The sequence below is a fragment of the Xiphophorus maculatus genome, chromosome 16 (assembly GCF_002775205.1).
Source record: "Xiphophorus maculatus strain JP 163 A chromosome 16, X_maculatus-5.0-male, whole genome shotgun sequence".
NCBI classification, from domain to species: Eukaryota; Metazoa; Chordata; class Actinopteri; order Cyprinodontiformes; family Poeciliidae; genus Xiphophorus; species Xiphophorus maculatus.
The window spans coordinates 6499762-6513008 of record NC_036458.1 but is presented as its reverse complement, the minus strand read 5'-3'; the positions used below and the strand labels follow the sequence as shown (position 1 = coordinate 6513008).

At 37.9% G+C, this 13247-nt stretch overlaps 1 protein-coding gene across 1 annotated transcript; it reads right to left on the bottom strand.

The window, feature by feature from the left end:
* Window positions 1–4831: 4831 nt before the first annotated feature.
* Window positions 4832–6261, bottom strand: LOC102222072 (reprimo-like protein). The gene has a single exon (XM_005796681.3). It carries the CDS (start codon window positions 5865–5867, stop codon window positions 5532–5534), a length of 336 nt encoding a protein of 111 aa, XP_005796738.1. The 5' UTR covers window positions 5868–6261; the 3' UTR covers window positions 4832–5531.
* Between the last annotated feature and the right edge of the window lie 6986 nt (window positions 6262–13247).

Sequence of the window (13247 nt, the reverse complement as noted above, 5' to 3'; positions counted from 1 at the left end):
TGAAATTACTGACAAAAACAATTAAATTTTTTAAATTGTATCTTATTTTTTAATGTACCTGTAGATTAAAACTCCTCAGAGTGGAGGATTCAGGTTGTTAGTTCTTCATAACTAAATCATGTGATTTGTTGTAAATGCTCCCACCTTCGTTTGCTGCTCTGCACTTCTTTTCCTAGTTGTAGTTTAAATCCAGTTTAAACGTTGAGACATGGTGGAGCTAACTGGTTTGACTGGATCCATTCTTTTCAGTTGTCTTTTTTTTTATTTTATTTTTTAATTCCCTTTTGGGATATGTTTTCTGGACTGATGAGACAAAATGGAAACTTTCTGAAAGGTGTAACATCTGAAGTAAACCATTTCAGAAAGAGGAAGTCATGCTGGAGATGATGGCTGCTATCAACGTCACTTTCAAAGGAACACGCAACAGGAGTTAAAAAGAAAGAAAATAATTAATTCCTTTTAACTGCGATGCATTTGTTTTTCCTTTCGTGTTCTTAAGTCCAATTTGATTAATTCATCGCGTTCTCTATTATAATTTTACTTAATCCCATAGTACATAGCAGCTGGTGGTAAAATGGATTTATTGGCTTCTGCAAGCCTGTGCTGTCAAAGAAAAATATGAAAAAAAGCCAACAGATAAAAGCCACCAACAGAGGAAGAGACAGAACCGCCGGAGTGAGACCGCACTGACACACTGACAGCTGAAGTTTGAAACTGGGCAGGTAGAGAGAAAAGAAAAAGCACAAAAGCATTAAGCACATTACGCCAAACCTGGAAAAAATCCTCACTATAATCTTTATTGATAGCACAGCTCTGTATTACAATGAGCAGTTGCACGACAAGCACAAAGATATGATTTGTGGGAGTGAAATTATGTAGATTTTACATTTTATTTGGTTTAAATACGTTAATTAGAGTGGGGATTTGTGAGCGCCAACTTTTCAACGCCACCATACTGTGGGAAGAATGAGAGAAAATTTGTTGTTTGTTTTCTCCTCTGCCAGAACATAATGGATCTGTTTAAAATTTCATGAGCTTGCTGCTGATTTGGACGAAGATTGAAAAATATAAAATAAAAAATTAAACAACCCTGGCTGCATCTGTGCAGTCAGGGCTTCAGAAATCCTCCACTGTGGTAAAAGTTAGAATTTGATCCATCTGACACCTGTTACCGGGTCATGCTTCTCTTTAACGTGTCTTTGTGAGCATACTGGAGGAATAAAGGAGTGTTTAAATCCACCTGTGGGAGATATGAGATACCGTTTCCGCTCCCCAACTTCGCTGTGTACATGGTTATCGCTCCCTCCTTTGAATACAGCGCAACCCATTAGAAATAGATTGAATAGGGCTGAGAAAGGCCATTTCATCCTTTTGGGAGCTGCCTGAGCATAGACAGGAGATCCTTTGTTCGTCCGATCAAAAATACTGAGGAAATTAAAAATGCTTGTGTCCGAATTGTTTTCTGATTTGATAGCAGGGATGATTAAGATGCATAAAACACAGCATTGAAAAAACATATTCCTAAGGGATTGTTGTCCCTTTGAAACAGAAAAACAAGGTTTCAAGAGAGAACTATCTTCGTTGTTTTTCTAAATGCCACTCCAGCTCTAATCACCCTCATTTTGCACATGATTTAATGGTTGTTCATTATTTCCCCCCAGGGCTCGGCTGTAAAAAGGTCACTGGTGACACTGCTTGTTGAAACGCGTGCACAGTTACAGTAAAGAGTCAGATCCTGAAACCCTGCAGACCTGCAAACAATGCATGGCTGATGTAAACAACGTGGTAATGCACTGTTCCAGCGCCGATCATTAACGTCTTCGCAAATTACGGTTTGTTTCCTGTCATGAGGTCATGTCCTCTTCCATAAACTACAATTACTTGTAATTACATTATTAGTGATTATCCAGATGAATATGAATGACAGCTTGTGAATAGTGCTTCATACTGTCTCCTTAACATATATCCGAATCATCCTAGGTGAAGGCAGGTCTCAAATGTAGACAAGACTATGAATATTTTAACAGGCATCCACCTAAGTTGAGAGAAGATACATTTATGGGAGAAAGTGAAAATGCTTGCACGGAGCATTCATCAATAGTTCACATTTTTTCCAATATTCTTGTCTAAATGCAGGAAATTAGTGGCCTCAATAATATTGGAAACTAATGGATTTATTAATATGCAGATCACCACTACTAGCATATCAATGTAGATTTGAACATTTATGTAAAACGTTGGATCTTTATTTTAGAACCATGTTGGCTCAGATTGTGACCTTATATTCATTAAACGCCAAGAAGCAGGAAATTATCACCCAGTCTTTGTTAAACTCATAATAGTATTTAACAGTGTTATTAACTATTCTAATTACAAAATGTGATAACTTGTTGCTCTATAAAAGTGGACTGTTGGGCTAACATTTTGTGTGATAAATGCAGAGATAAATCTTATAAAACTATTTATTGATGTAATGTTAAATTGTATTTCTGTATTTTTAATTTTTTTTACCTCTTTCCTGTTTAGTGAAATATCGTCTTTCTTTGCTTGGTTTTATTCTGGAACAAAAGACTGAAGATCCTGTAAAAATACTCAGGTCAGGCAACATGCTGAGGGACAATCTCATAAAAATGAAGATGTGCAGATCAGGTTAAGTCGAGGGAATGTAATTTGCACTGAAGTGCAACAGGATAAGTCCAGTAAGTGTAGCTGTATTTGCCTAAATTATGGTCTCTTTGATTTTGGTTTTCTCTGATCTTTCTATTCCTCGCATCACAATATTATATTTTGTAATGGAGGCATTTTTTATTCACATTTAGTTTAAATCTTTTTGTTTCTTGAACTTTTTCTCCTGTATCTATATATATAGATATATAAATCCCCTACAGGCCAACGGGGTTTACATAGTGTTTTGATGCTCCATGCTCATAAAGCAGACTCTCTGGACTGAACCTGAATTTATTTTATTATTACAAAAACTGTAAAATGACATTGTAGGATGATTATGCTGTTACTATGTAGTTTTTGTAGTTGAGTTGTGATGACGAAGAAAACAAGACTGCTGCATTTTGGAAGCTTGAGAAATATTGAATCAGACTTGCAGTGTCAGTATGTCTGGATTATGGTTGACTTCATCTGTTTTTTACACTAGAGACCTTAGGCCCAGTGATAACACTAAAATGGTGTGCGTCGCACCACAAGTCTCTGTAAGTCAGTCCTCCAAATCCTTCACCCATTCATGACTAAGAGTATCTAAACCCACACAGGGGACTGCATTGTCTCAGTGCCTGGTTTAGTGTTTAGAGCTGTGATAAAATATATTCTCTTTCAAACAGCATCCAAGCTTCACTGTTTCCAACAAGCATTTATCTTCAAGGCTGCCAGCTTTATTGTTTCCAAGAAGTATTCATTAGTGCACGGGCACAGGACCAGAAACTAGAAACTTTAACTTAATCTTCCCCAAAGGGAGCACAAACCCGACACATATGATCTGTTTTCAGATCTAAAGCAATTGCTTGTAACTTCCACACTTTTTAAGCGATCAAAAAAGACACAACTTTAAATATCATTATCCTAACTTTGGCTCTTTGTTGTGCCTAATGCATCATGCGGAAGTTTATTTTTCTTAGAATTTGCCAGTCCGTTGAACACCAGCGTCCTGAACAAGCATGAATGAGCAGGTGTGTGAATGCATGGGTGTATTGTAAGGATTCATGCACCCCAGCTCTCCTAACAAGTGCTGAAATAATAATGAGAACTTTGGTTGCATCAGTGTGGTGTGTCCGATGGAGAAGAAGAAAGAGGGAGATCACAGAGAAAAAACAGAGCAGAAATGAAGCCAGAAAGTCAGATCTGGGTGTAATCTTACCCTAACAACCAATATTCACTCACTGACATTTTTAAAGGCCCCTGACCAAACAAAAGCCAATGTAACAAAGACATAAAGTTGACAGAGTCTATCACACTTTTTGAGAAGTTTATGTTCAAGTGATGAAGACTAACCACTCTTTTGTTTTTGTTTGCTGTGGAACATTTATCTCCACGATGGGTTTGGGGCCTGTGTGAGTTTATGCCGTCAAGGAAAACAAATCAGCTGAACTCTTAAATAAAAAACGTAATTACACAATTGGTAAGAGCACTCACTCTCTCAGCTTTGAGATAAGCTGTGAAACAGAATTAACTTTTATTACTGCTCTCAGGTACATTTTAGTAGAACTGGGTTGGTCCCCCGTTTTCCTTCAGAACTAATTCATTGTGCCGTAGATTCAATCAAGTGTTGGAAAAATCAGAACCATACTGACATGGCAGCGTCTCAGAGTCACTGCAGATTTGTCGGCAGCACATTCATGATGTTAATCTACCATTCTACCACATTATATGGCTTGTTAGCTATTAATACAAGATATAATTATTCTGTGGCTTCATTTTGTTTATGCCAAATTATGACCCTTCCATCTGAGTGTTGCAGCTGAAACAAAGACTCCCAGTCAAAACCAAACAACTTTTTACAAATTATTGTTATTGTCCAGTTGCAGAGATCCTTGTTGAGGTCAGACTTTTTTGACTTTTTTGTCCACACAGCTACTGGTCACATCACTCAATATGTTCTGCTTTTTGGACCATTCTATAAAAACCCAAGTTATATGTGTGGTATCAAAAGTTTTCAAAAAGATTTAGTTCTAAGTAATTTATGAAAGAGGCTTAAAATTAAAAACAACTGCATATCCAAACAACGCAAAATGAAAACTTATAACAATTTGAAGTTATTTAAAAAGACATTCTGCTTAAAAACAAGAATCAGTAACAAATGACGAGACAGGACAAGTGAATTTTCATATTTAATTGCATGCTGCAGTTTCAACGATTTGGTACAAAATATATCATGCAGCATAGGTCATTTTTAAAAGTGCAAAACGTGTCAAAAATCACCTTACAGATCAGTCCGCGAGCATGCCAAACAGTTACAATCACTTCCATCAAGCTGTCACGGAGATCATTTTTATTTTCATTTTTTTCAAAAAATAATCTACAAAATATTGGTAGTTTAATGTGTTTTCACCCAAATGAGACCAGGAAGAAAATACTTTGTTTTCAAAAAAATACCTACATCACGTCCACGGATTATACTTCAGGCGTGGAAGGAATAGAAATAACAATCATGCTTGCAGACAGATTCAAATAGAAATCCTTTGAAAGAGAAGGGGGAACCAAAACGAAACACGAGGTAACAGCTTGTAAACATTGTTGTTACTTTGTTCAAGTTGGCAATATTAAAACCACTCCATATATGTAAGAGTCGTTGTAAACGTGTAAACAACTGCCTGGAGTTTTACGCACAAACTTTACGCACAAACATTGGTCGTTTAGGAATACTTTCCTGTTGTCATTTGACGGAAGGAAAAGTAAAGTTCTTTGCATATCGTTAATCTTGACACGCATCAAGCATCTACGACGGGTGCGTCCAGATCCAGATCCTAAAATCCGCACCTGATCCTCATTCTGGGTCTCCCACAGCGCCTGAGCTCTGTCCTCTAGCCGAGCCCAATCATGACAGTTTCCACGTCTTTGGAAGGTCTCCGGTCCTTTACCAGGAAGTTAATCATGCTTTCTGACTTGATCATCAGGTTGCACCCGAGGAAAAAGATGCCAAACATCACGGTGAGCGAGAGGACGCATAGCACCGCGATCTGGACCACACGCATGACAAAGAGTTTGCGCTCATCCTGTAGCAGCACCAGCGACCCTCCGCCGTCATCGGTCATCACGGTCTCTGAGCTGTTACTTGAATATGTATCCAGAGCCCCGGCAAGGGTCTGGCTCCCATTAAACAGCACGCCCTGGGTCATGTTGAAAAGAGAAACATTCATGCTTCCTTGCGGGTTATCAGCAGCGAAAACAAGGGACTCCACTTCAGTGGCGCACGATCTCAGAACAGAACTTAGAGTCCAGTGAAGATGTTGGTTTATGTGAATCTTCAAACAAAAACCAAGAGGAAGACACAACTACACGCTTTCGAGCTCCAACTCTCCTGCCAGACATTGAGATCAGCTACTGCTTTCGTGCGTAATGACCGCAACCACCTCGCCAACCTGCCACAGTCGGATAAAGTCGCACCACCTTCGAACAAAGTAAGTTTTTTTTCAACTCAGTGAGTGTTTTTTTTTTTCAGAAGTTACATGAGTTTTCAAGACAGTGAACGAAGATCGACACAATGTTTCCCTCCGGTGTAACAAGGTAGTCCCTGTGAGCCTGTGCTCACTGAGAGCGCTCCCTCCGTGGTGCGTTTTAAAGTGATGATGAGCTCCCCGCGGAGCGCTCCGCCACCCCTCACCGCGGGAGAAAACAGGTGGGCTCCGACTATCAGGTCTGTGTGTGGGCGTGCGTGGGGGTGTGTATGTGTGTGTGCACGTTTGACAGTGAAAGAAAGAGCTAAAGAAGAAACAAGGAAAGAAAAAAAGAAACCAACAAAGAAAGAAAGGTAAGAAAAAAATTATACATACTTGTCACTAATTTTGAAAAAGCATTTTTTATAGTTTAACTGTTTTTTATTGTTTTGTATTTCATCAAGTTGAAGCCACAGACTTTAATGTATTTTATGACGACTGCATGTGATAAACCAACAAGCCATAGTAAGAAATTGTGGAGGGGATTGGCAATCTAACATGATTTAAACTTTATTTACACAGAAATATTTTATATTTGATCTCTTTTTATAATAACACTCCTAAGTAAAACTTAATTCAACCCAGAGCAAACCACATGTGTGGGAGCTAATCTTAATCATAAATGTAGATGCTCTCTGATGGTCGCAGAGATTTGTTTGAAGAAATATTTATCAAAAAGTATTATGAAGACCGAGGAAGTCAGGAAACAGGTTGTGGGTGAAATGATTTTATAAACAACACATGTTGGTATCTCAAGCTTTGAACATCTTACAGAACTCTGTTAAGTCCATTATCTGGTAATGGAAAGAGTATGGCACATCTTCAAACCAAGCCATTGTAACCTGACAAGATTAGTAAGAGAAGCAGACAAGAGGCGCATTGTAGAAGTCTAAATTCAGTTTTAGTTCATTCAGACCTTTAGGATAAATTATGTTTATATTTCTTATGATAATTTGTTTTTTAGGATAAAAATGATTACTAGTTAAATCTCTGTTGCATTCTAATTTGTTATATTGGACTTATTATAAATTTGCATATCTAATTGCAGTTAGGATTTTAGGGTGTGACCATACAGAGTTAGTTGGGTAGTTGGAGTGGAGCCACACAGTTTTTTGACCTCTCTTTCATCTCTTTTGTTTATTCTTTATTATTTTTTGTGGAAAAGTAACATTTGTACCATTTTTATTTTTGAATTTAAACCGTTAAACTTTATCCAGAGGATCCAGTCTGGTTTTTTTGTCATTTCGTCATCAAGTGGACTGAAAGGGAAAGACGGAGAGTGTCAAGCTTATGGCTTCGTTATTTAGGAACCTACATGCATTATAATCCTGGAGGAGCTGCAGAGGGCCACATCTCAGATGGAAAAACTTGTTAAGATAAAAACTATCAGTCTTGCACTCCACAAATCTGGCCTTTGTGAAGGAGTTACGAGAAGAAAGTTGTTGTTGATTCAAAGCCACAGAATTTTCCAGTTTACAGTTTGTCACATGTAGAAAGAGGCTCTGGTCAGATGAGTTCAAAATGAAAAGTTTTGGCCGACATTCAAAACAAGTGGCAGAAAGCTAACATTGTGCCTCACCTTGAATATACCATGCTCACTGTATAACATGGTGATGGCAGCATCATTCTGAGGCGATGTGTTTCTTCAGAGAAGCTGAGTTAATGAGAAAATGGATGACACCTTTTAACATGGCAGTCCTGTTAAAAGGCTGAAAAAGTTGCAACAGGAATCCAGAGATACAATCGAATCCACCTGAGTATCCCAAAAAATGACATTCACAAATGGAATGATGACTGAACTTAAGTAACTTTTAAAAGAAGAATTGGTATTTTTTGGTTTTGATTCAAGAGAACTTGATGTAAATGCAAACTTCATTTTCAGTTATTTATTTGTCTACCCCCAAAATAAAATCATGTATCATTTTCTTTCAATTTGACATCTGTGCAATACTTTGACGCTCTGCTTTATAAAATTCCGGTAAAATATTTGGGAGTTGGTGGCTTTACGTTAAAAGATCTGAAATAGATCAAAGGCTTGGAAAATAACTTTAAACGCGTTTGGCTAAAATTTTGTGAAGCAATATAAACCTAAAGATATGAAAACAAACAAAATTTAATCCACATTTTAATTATTATAGGCCTCATTTTGTTGAAAAGAATTTCACGGATGTCTTGGAATCCAAAACAAATTATTAATGCGAGCTTTAATTTAGCAGTTAAGACTTGAATAATAAGATATTGCTGAACAGCAAATATGTATAACGGCTCCTCTGCCTTTTCAGTGCCAATTGTTTTCCTTTCCAAGCTTCTGCCTGAAATTAAATTGTTGAACAGCAGACATTTCCATAATTACTTTTTGGAAAGTATCACTCAGAGATATCTTTGTCTATAAAGTGCTGCAGGTTTCTGCAAGCGGTCACGACACCCACACAGTTTCAGAAATAAAAATGAACAACATGTAGTGTAAGTAATGCAATTGTCATCATCAGTAATGGACTTCTAAGCTTGATGTTAAGACATTTTTGGGCATTGATGCTTTATTATATGATGGCTTCATATGATATAAAGTCTGAATTAGCAAGCTTTAAAGCATTTTGTTTTGCTTATTATATTTGAAGGAACAGTTGTTTTAAAAAAGAATGATCCCAAATAGCTACATTGAGCTTGTTAAAATCAAATGCATTTAAATCAGAATGAAGTTTTGGGCTTTTTAAAAACCACTATTCTGCTTTTCTCTTCAGTCTTGAGATGAAGGTAAGATGATGCAAATGGAGGAAGAGAAGTTTTTTCTGATTAAATAATTGCGCTTCCTCTAGCTCGTGTTCATTACAACCATAAAACTACAGCAGTAATATTGGTAAAAATAAATGTCTTTACCCATAAAAACTTCAAATTGAACTACAAATTAAAACTAATTCATCTCATTTTGTCTGTTTTTGAATCTCCACCTAAAACTTTCATTATAATTTATTTATGTCTTTAAACCAAACATCAGAGCACAGGAACAGTTGGAAAACATAAACAGATGTCAAACTGAACTTCATATTAATATAAATTGATCTGAAGTTCATGTTTGCAATATTTAAAGAAACAGCTCCGCCAATCATTCTGAAATACCCCTGTATGACCTACGAGCTGGCTCTGTCAGATTAATCTTCTGTTTGTTCAAAAACAAAAGGCCACGAAATTTAATTTGGGATGCTCTTGACGTCTGCGTAAGCAGCTTTCAGCCAAGCATGTGTACAAACAATGATTAGCTTCTTCCACAAGTACCATACTTAAGCCTGGGGGCGGATTGTTGTTAGATAAATTTATTGATGGCTGCAAATAGAAGAAGAAGAAAAAAAAAGAAAAAGTATGGCTTTTATCTGTGGTGAAATTAAATCATTCAATCAATCTTTTTAATTCATTTTGGCAAATTTATTTGAAGGACATAAATCAAGTTAATAATGGGTGAATAATCATTCACTGTGTAGTAATTACAGACTGTTGCTTGTACTTACAACCAAAACCCCTAAGAATATGTAAATTGTTTGTAACTGAACCCTACTATGACTCATATCACAAACACTTGGTGGTTATTTTACCATCAGGCTCTGCAGAGCATAAAGTTGCGGATTTTCACATAACTACTGATGATTTGTTGGGGCAAATGTATATGTAGATACTGTAAAAATCATATGAGGCTGCATACATGAACGAGTGTCTGACTTGTTCCTTAGCAACAGAAGACCTGTGAGCTCAGTGACAGATGGTTGGGGAAGTTATTTTAGTTTAATGGAGAAAGACAGGGAGGGAGCAATGACATGCCTTTACTTTGGAGAGATGACGTTTCCAAGACACATTGACTAAAAGGGAGTGGCACATGAAATTCCAAAAGAAAGAGAAGGGTTTTCAGTGTGATTATAAGCATAAGAGGTGATTGTTTGCAGTAGTCCGCAGGTAAAAGAGAAGCCAAAGGATGTTCAAACTGCTCACATGTTCCACTTATTTATTTTTTTTTCTGTTTTTGTAAACAAACACAGGATAGGAGCTGAGACCATAAGCAGTTTTTAATATGGTACACATAGGCTGCTGCAACAGAAGGGGAAATGAAAAGGAACAAAAAATATATAACTTATGTGTCAGTTGTTAAAGTTTTCTATTGCTTTTTTCTTGTCATTTTTGTTTTAATATGTCACTAGAAACACTCCAACACCAAACATAACTTCTCCAGAAGTGGCATTTCACCACTTCAAAGTGTTGAAAAGAATACTTACAAAATAAGATATTGCCAAAAAAAAAACAAAATCCAAGTGATAAAAGTTTTTTTATACTATAACTGTCAATGACTAATGTGGCTAACTATTATAACAACTACATTCAGTTTTAGTGCTGTTGTCACCAAAAATACTGGCAATTAGTTGTCACTACAATAAAACTTCCTCCAGCTATGAGTCATCCTGCTAGTTTTCAAAGTGTTGTGGCTGTAAAAAGCTTAAGCAATATAATCCTATTAGTACATTATCGTCTAAAATGAGTCACGGCACTAAATGAGTTGTGCATGTGAAGTCCCTTCCCAGTGTGAAACCCATGCAAGCACATAGCTCTTGTGTCAGGTTGCCATTATTTGCTTTATTAGACAGTATTTTTGAAGGCTTTCAAACCACAACACCTGTAAATTCACCTTCCCCACTATTATGAACGCATCTTATGCAGCACCTGATATGGAATAGCAAAATTAGTATCTATGTTGATGATATTTATACAGATTTCCCACTATAGATATCAATGACAGCAACTATGAGCCAACAAAACACTTCACCAGTTAAAGATGTTTCTACTTTCACTCTGAATTGTTAGTACGTCAGAACTTGCTTTCCTCAAAGCTTAAAGCCCGCTGTTTGCATTTTGAGTCATATTTTTCACTTGTTCTAGAGGTACTCCTATTGAGGATTTCAATTATTTTAAATAGAAACATAAACAACTACTGAAGATACATGTCAGAAAGTTAGATTTTGAGATGAAGAGAAACACAAGGCGAAGACATTTGTTCGGAGAAATGATTTGTTTCCCTCTGTTGTCCTCCCTGAAGGTGCCATCAGTACAGCCAGACCACAGCTCTTCCTGTCAGATCCGGGGTAGACACGGGGGTGGCCGATGAGCAGTTCTTCTGTCCTCTGAAGTTGATGCGAAGGGGAAAATTTTCCACTCAACATGAGGCAAGTGGCAGCCTAGCAACACAAACCAAGCAGAGACATTTGCAGCAACAGAGAAATGCAGCTTGACCCCGCCCCCTGCTCCTCATCTCGGCTTCTTACCCACAAATACATTTCTGGAAAGCACGCCCTGTGTGACGCTCACCTGACATTCTTCGAAGCATCTCCTTTTCGTTGAGGGATTCTTCCCACGATGACCCTTCATTAGCTGATCAAAGCAAACTCCAAACCTCAAAGGTTCCTTTGTGACCCATTCTTCTGCTAAAGAAGACATATGGGGGCAATTAAATGCCAAAGCAAATTAGGGAAAGTGAACTGTGATGGGTATTTTTTTTTAGAAATCACAGAAAATGTCAAAGGCCAAGTTTTGATCTGAAGGATTTTGCCACCTCTGGGAGTCCTAATGAGATAGAGTTAATGCAGCCATTAATTAGTCTGATATAAACTGCTCTGGCACCACAGCAGATTGGTGCCTTGCATTGACACTGCACTAAACAGACATCAGTCATAAAGTTTCTTTAGGTAGAAAATGACTTCGCTGCAGAGAGATTTGCACTTCTATTTCAGCCGGCCCGCTTCAAAAGGCTCAAATGAAAATCTGTTTGTTTGAGAAACAGATTACAGAATTTACAAATCTAATTGAGGATTTTTTTTCTTTCTTTCTTTCTTTGTTGCTCAGGCGCAGACACGCCCGCACACGGAGCCAGCAACCATTAAAGCTCATTTCCATTTAGACACATCTTCAAATCACAGATTTTTCTCCCCTGGCTCTTTGTTCGCCCTCTTTCATCCAGTTTTTCTCTTTAAGTCCTTTCTCTGAATCCGCACAGTGCTGTTGCATGTGAGGACAACGCTAGGGTTTTATCAGGAACAGAAGAACCCTCCTTTTTAATTTCCTTCCCAGCTAAATGTTAAGTTATTAATGTTTATTTTCTCCTCATATAAACTTTCATCCCGTGGGATTAGGAAATGTACGCCTCAGATCCAAAGAGGGGCTGCAGAAGGAGGCAGATCAGATTGCGGTGCGTCACAACACAAATACACAATGTCTCAGATCAGTGACGGCTGAGCGCTTCTTATAAGCCCCACAGACAAATCACCTTAAAAAACCTCATGTCACCTTGCATTTGACCCTTGAACCTGCCAAAGCGGAAAAGCATAAGCTGGCTGTGGTTAATCAAACGCTGATTTTTGTCTGAGAGTGATCCTGTTGCGATATTGGCTTTTCAGACTCTGTGAAAAGCTTAAAGGGCTCCAGATAGATCTGTAATGCAGGTCAGGACCCTGTCCATTCTTCCCACATGCCTCCCCCTATTTCCTTCTTGTTCAGTCTTAATTGGCTGCCGTCTGACCCAGTCTGTAGCTTTTTTTATTCAGGACAAGCAGAGCATACAGTACCTCTTCCCAAAATGCCATTGATGTGAGGGGGTGTTCGCTACAGGTGGCTTGTGGAGCCAATAGGTCCAAATCAGTCATTACTGAAGAGAGATTTTCATTGCTCACAGTGTATTATCTACCTGTGTATTATCCCCGTCCACCTACCCTGAAAGCTTGATGCCAGCAGAACAGATAACCATTATAGCTTTCCTACTTATTTCTCTATTCCTGTCATTTCTTCTTTGCAGCAGTTCTTGGACAAGGGTGGCAGTAACTTAGCAACAGACTGGAGAATAGGAGCGGGCTCATGGATAAAGATTCAATAAATGGACAAGTGAAGAGATAAGAAGCATTGTCTGCCTCTGTGAGCGCCGCCACATGCACGCAAACTCTTTCTAAGTTAATTTCTGTGCAACAATTTGAGATTTCATCCAAGTTTCTGTCTTTTTTTACCCCCAACATCAAATAAATCAAACTTGGATCAAACATCGGGTGCTCCTCGCCCCCC